The sequence below is a fragment of the Notothenia coriiceps genome, unplaced genomic scaffold (assembly GCF_000735185.1).
Source record: "Notothenia coriiceps isolate Sejong01 unplaced genomic scaffold, NC01 NC01_scaffold00036552, whole genome shotgun sequence".
Taxonomy (NCBI): Eukaryota; Metazoa; Chordata; class Actinopteri; order Perciformes; family Nototheniidae; genus Notothenia; species Notothenia coriiceps.
The window spans coordinates 112604-116538 of NW_011369253.1; the positions used below are offsets into that span (position 1 = coordinate 112604).

Below are 3935 nucleotides of genomic sequence, written 5' to 3' on the forward strand. Positions count from 1 at the left end.
GTGTGTGAATGTTAGGTCCTAGAGTAAGGTACACTGCTCTGTATGAATGGGTGAATGACATGTAGTATGTAAAGCGCTTTGAGGGGTCTTAAAGACTGGATAAAGCGCTATATAAGTACAGTCCATTTACCATTTACCAGCCAACCTCCTGAATGCATAATGTTAGTAAGTAAAAGCCTTTGATTCGTTGTAACTGCATTAAGATAGACCAGTCTGAACCAGAAGGCCGTTTTAACAGCTATTAATTGGCATGCTTGTGCATTTATATCGTGTCAGTTTAAAGAAAGGCCCACTTTGAGATCATTAAATGTGTGAAAAGAGGGGGTCTCTTCAGGACTCTGGCATGGCCAAAATACTTTCAAATCTAAGTGTTGACTTGTAAAGGAAACCACATGCTGCAGTTCAGTCCCTGAGCCAGCTGCCCTCTCTAATTATAAAACACAGCTTCTTACAACTGCAGTTATTTGCTCATTGAGTAGTTATCAATAATAAATGATACTCTTGCATATTCATTTTCTGAGATCCTCTCATTGGACTCCCAGCAGCAATTGGCTTATTTCCACCTGACTGTTGCATTAATGGTTCAGCACTGCAGACCTGGAGAATATAAAGCAAATGCTAATAAAAATCACTTTAAATAGGTTCTGTATGCCAAGGGAAGGGTTGCCTTTCTTAATATAAGCTGCTGTTTTTCACCACCCAAAGCAGCCAAAATACTTTATAACCTGGTTGTAATATTTGTATATATTATCCCAATGAAAGAAACCACATTATTTAGTGTTTCCTTTGTGCTTTAAAAAATAAATAGACCTGCATCACAACAACAAGGAAAGAAAGATACCAGCTGTCATTGGGGTTACAGTATATCCTCTCTTTATATTGAATTAAAGTGTCTAATATCTGTTTGCCAATGCTTTTTGTGTTATTGCGACTACATTGTTGTTTCCTCAGTTGCTATAACACACTCTTCCCTCCCCCCCCCCCTGCAGGCCTATTGTTGGACCTGGTGCTGGTCACCATCGTTAAGGCAGTGGTGCGCCGGCGTCGACCAGCCCATAACCGCATGGACATGTTTGCCACCTTTTCCGTGGACCGATTCTCCTTCCCTTCAGGCCATGCCACGCGCGCCGCCATGTGTGGGCGCTTCCTGCTGGCTCACCTGGTGCTGGCCGCCCCTCTGAGGTTCCTCGTCGTGCTGTGGGCCGCCCTAGTGGGCCTGAGCCGGGTGTTGCTAGGCAGACACAATGTGACTGACGTGATGTTCGGCTTCTGGATGGGATATGTCCAGTACAATCTTATAGAGATGCTGTGGCTCTCACCTCAAACCCTGCAAGGCCTGCTGGGACAGTTGGCCTAATGCTAAGGATTGAAGGAGGAGACATGGTGGTTTGATTCTTCATTACCAGAGCACCTGCACACTTTTTGTCTTTTTCAGACTGATGCATAAGAGAAACTGTCTTGACAAAAGAAGCGTGCTATCAAACACACCTTTTGATTTGCTGTTATCTGACACTTCAGAAGTTCACTGTCAGCCATCCCTTTTCAGGTTGCAATGCCTGTAATGGAAAGTACAGGATTTTAAACCAGAAAAGCAAGAGAGACGGATGAGTCCAGATGACCACCTAAGGCCACCTTTCTCGCCTTAATTGACCTGATTCAGTGGAAATTATGTACTGAAAGCATGCTTTTGTTTCGAAGGGAGTTTTAATCTAAATCTGAGGTTTCCCTTTGCTGATCTGACTTAAGATATACCCAATAAAGAACGCCACAGAAAAGAGGTTCAACAATAATATGAATCCCTGCTTTGGAAAAAGAATGGCAATATACTTTTTACATATATCTTCCTTTAAGTTAATACAGAAGCAAACAGCAATGAGAAGTCAAAATGGATTCAAAACTGCAATACAAGTAAATGATGAATGGCGAAGTATCCTAACTAATGAGCCCTGTCACTGAGCCACAGCAGTTTTCAATCTGCACACAAACTGTAAATAATGTTAAAAAACGGTTTTGTTCACATATATTTCACAGTGTGCAAACGGGCGTAAAGCCCCTGCTGTTATCGCTCCAATGTAAGGCCCTCTGCCCTCATCTCTTTCTCCAGGACAATGATGTAAGATGGTAGAGCTACTCTTAAAATGAGCCATATCATTTACTCAATCAGCAGTTTACAGTTAATTAATTTGTTCACCTCCAGCCAAGCTCAACTTTGCCACAAAGCCAACTAAACTTTGATTTCCCCTTTTATATGACATCTGATAGGACCACTTTAATCTCACCAGTTTACTGATTGACTCACACTCTTATTCCTCTGAAAGTTTCCTTGTATCACTAACCTCATCCAAAGCATATCACGTATTGCTGTTTACTAATCAACTCTGCTGGATCACATACACAAATTACCATATGATATAACATTAACATTATTACATGATTACGTTTCACGGAGTATAATGGTAATATTACAAATGTAAATGTGGCTTGGGATTTCTTGCAAAATCATTATTTTGATCAATCAAAAATGATAACATTTTAGAGGTAGGTTTGTTGTTTGATAAAAAAACAAAACATTTGCCTGATCTGTAAAGGTAAAAATGTCATCATTTTCCAACACATTATTCAAAGTAAGTGTGTGGGAACCCTCTTCTCTATACACCGGAAGTCTCAAAGTGAGGCTATTGAGTGGTGAGAAAGTAAATACCATATCTTTACATCTTCGTTGCAAAGGGAAGCGTAATCTGCTAAACTGTAGAAAAATTATTGTTATAGTTTGGCCTAAAGCAATCACAGATATCACTAGATTAGGGGTAAAACATATGAAAGACACATTTACAAAACTAAGCCATGAGTGACACTACATGTGCAGATGTTTTCAAGATGTTGCTCTGATTTCACAACGCACCTCTTTTTTGTCTTCACAGCATGTAAAAAAGAAAACACCCATTCAGTGGCGTGCCTGAGCTCTGCTTGCATAGCTCTGTCCTTGATTGACAGTAGTGAAGGTCGTGTAGCGTGATTAAAACCTTTGTGAGGGAACAAGGGGCACTTAATAAGACTCTACAGGTCAATGCAGGTGACAGTCTCCACATGAAATGACAGCTTTCTAAAATTCACTGTGAAATCGCTATAAAAGACACTGTCTTTGCAAGCACTGTATTCATTCAAAAACTAGGCCACGGTACATTTATTCATTGGATTATACATTTTAAAAAACAATCCACCAGAATGTCTAACTTCGTACGTCATCAGTCTCCCAGCAGCACCGTGGCAGCACATAGTTTTATATTAGCAACCAGTTAGAGTGAGCCAGGGTGTTAAACTGGCTGAGCGATTACCTGGTCTGCTGTCAGCGTTCACAGTTCAAAGGGTTTTAAGCTACTGCATTATGAAAGGACGATTGAAACTACAGTGTATACATATAGGGTGCCTTGCCATGGTGCATTTGAATATCTGTTCTCTGCAACTAGGGCTGCACGATTTTGGGAAAAAATCTAATTGCGATTTTTCTGACAAATATTGCGATTCGATTTGCGATATTTGTTTTTAAGCGACCCAAAGGAAGTTTATTGTAAAATGCGGCCATATCTCCGGCTAGGAAGGTCGCATCAACATGCTCCCGTCTCTAGCACCCCCGCAGCCCGAGCTACGAGTGAAAGAACTAAACTTACATGAAACTTCCGTTGGGTTGCTTTAAAGTCAAGCTTCAGTTTAAGATTCACCCTGTAATAGATTAACATGTGATGGAGCATTACTAACCTGACTCAGATGGTTGGTTTCACCAAACCATCTAGGAAAGCTCCATTGGAAGCCATTTGGAAAAGGCAGGCACTTTCAAAAATACTTTGCAGGTGATTGGATCAATCTGTCTGTCACCTTCTTTCATGGGCCACTTCTGATTGGTTAACAACGGCTGGTACATGTGGAGCACAGCACTT

The 3935-nt window shown here is 40.9% G+C and overlaps 1 protein-coding gene across 1 annotated transcript in view; it reads left to right on the forward strand.

Annotated features, from left to right (window-relative positions):
• plpp6 (phospholipid phosphatase 6) overlaps positions 1-3536 on the forward strand; it is a 6476-nt gene extending 2940 nt beyond the window's left edge. Inside the window, exon 2 of the mRNA XM_010792787.1 lies at positions 990-3536. Within this exon, the coding sequence (XP_010791089.1) occupies positions 990-1357 (368 nt within the window). The 3' untranslated portion in view covers positions 1358-3536. The remainder of the gene's footprint in view (positions 1-989) is intronic.
• The last annotated feature ends 399 nt before the right edge of the window (positions 3537-3935 follow it).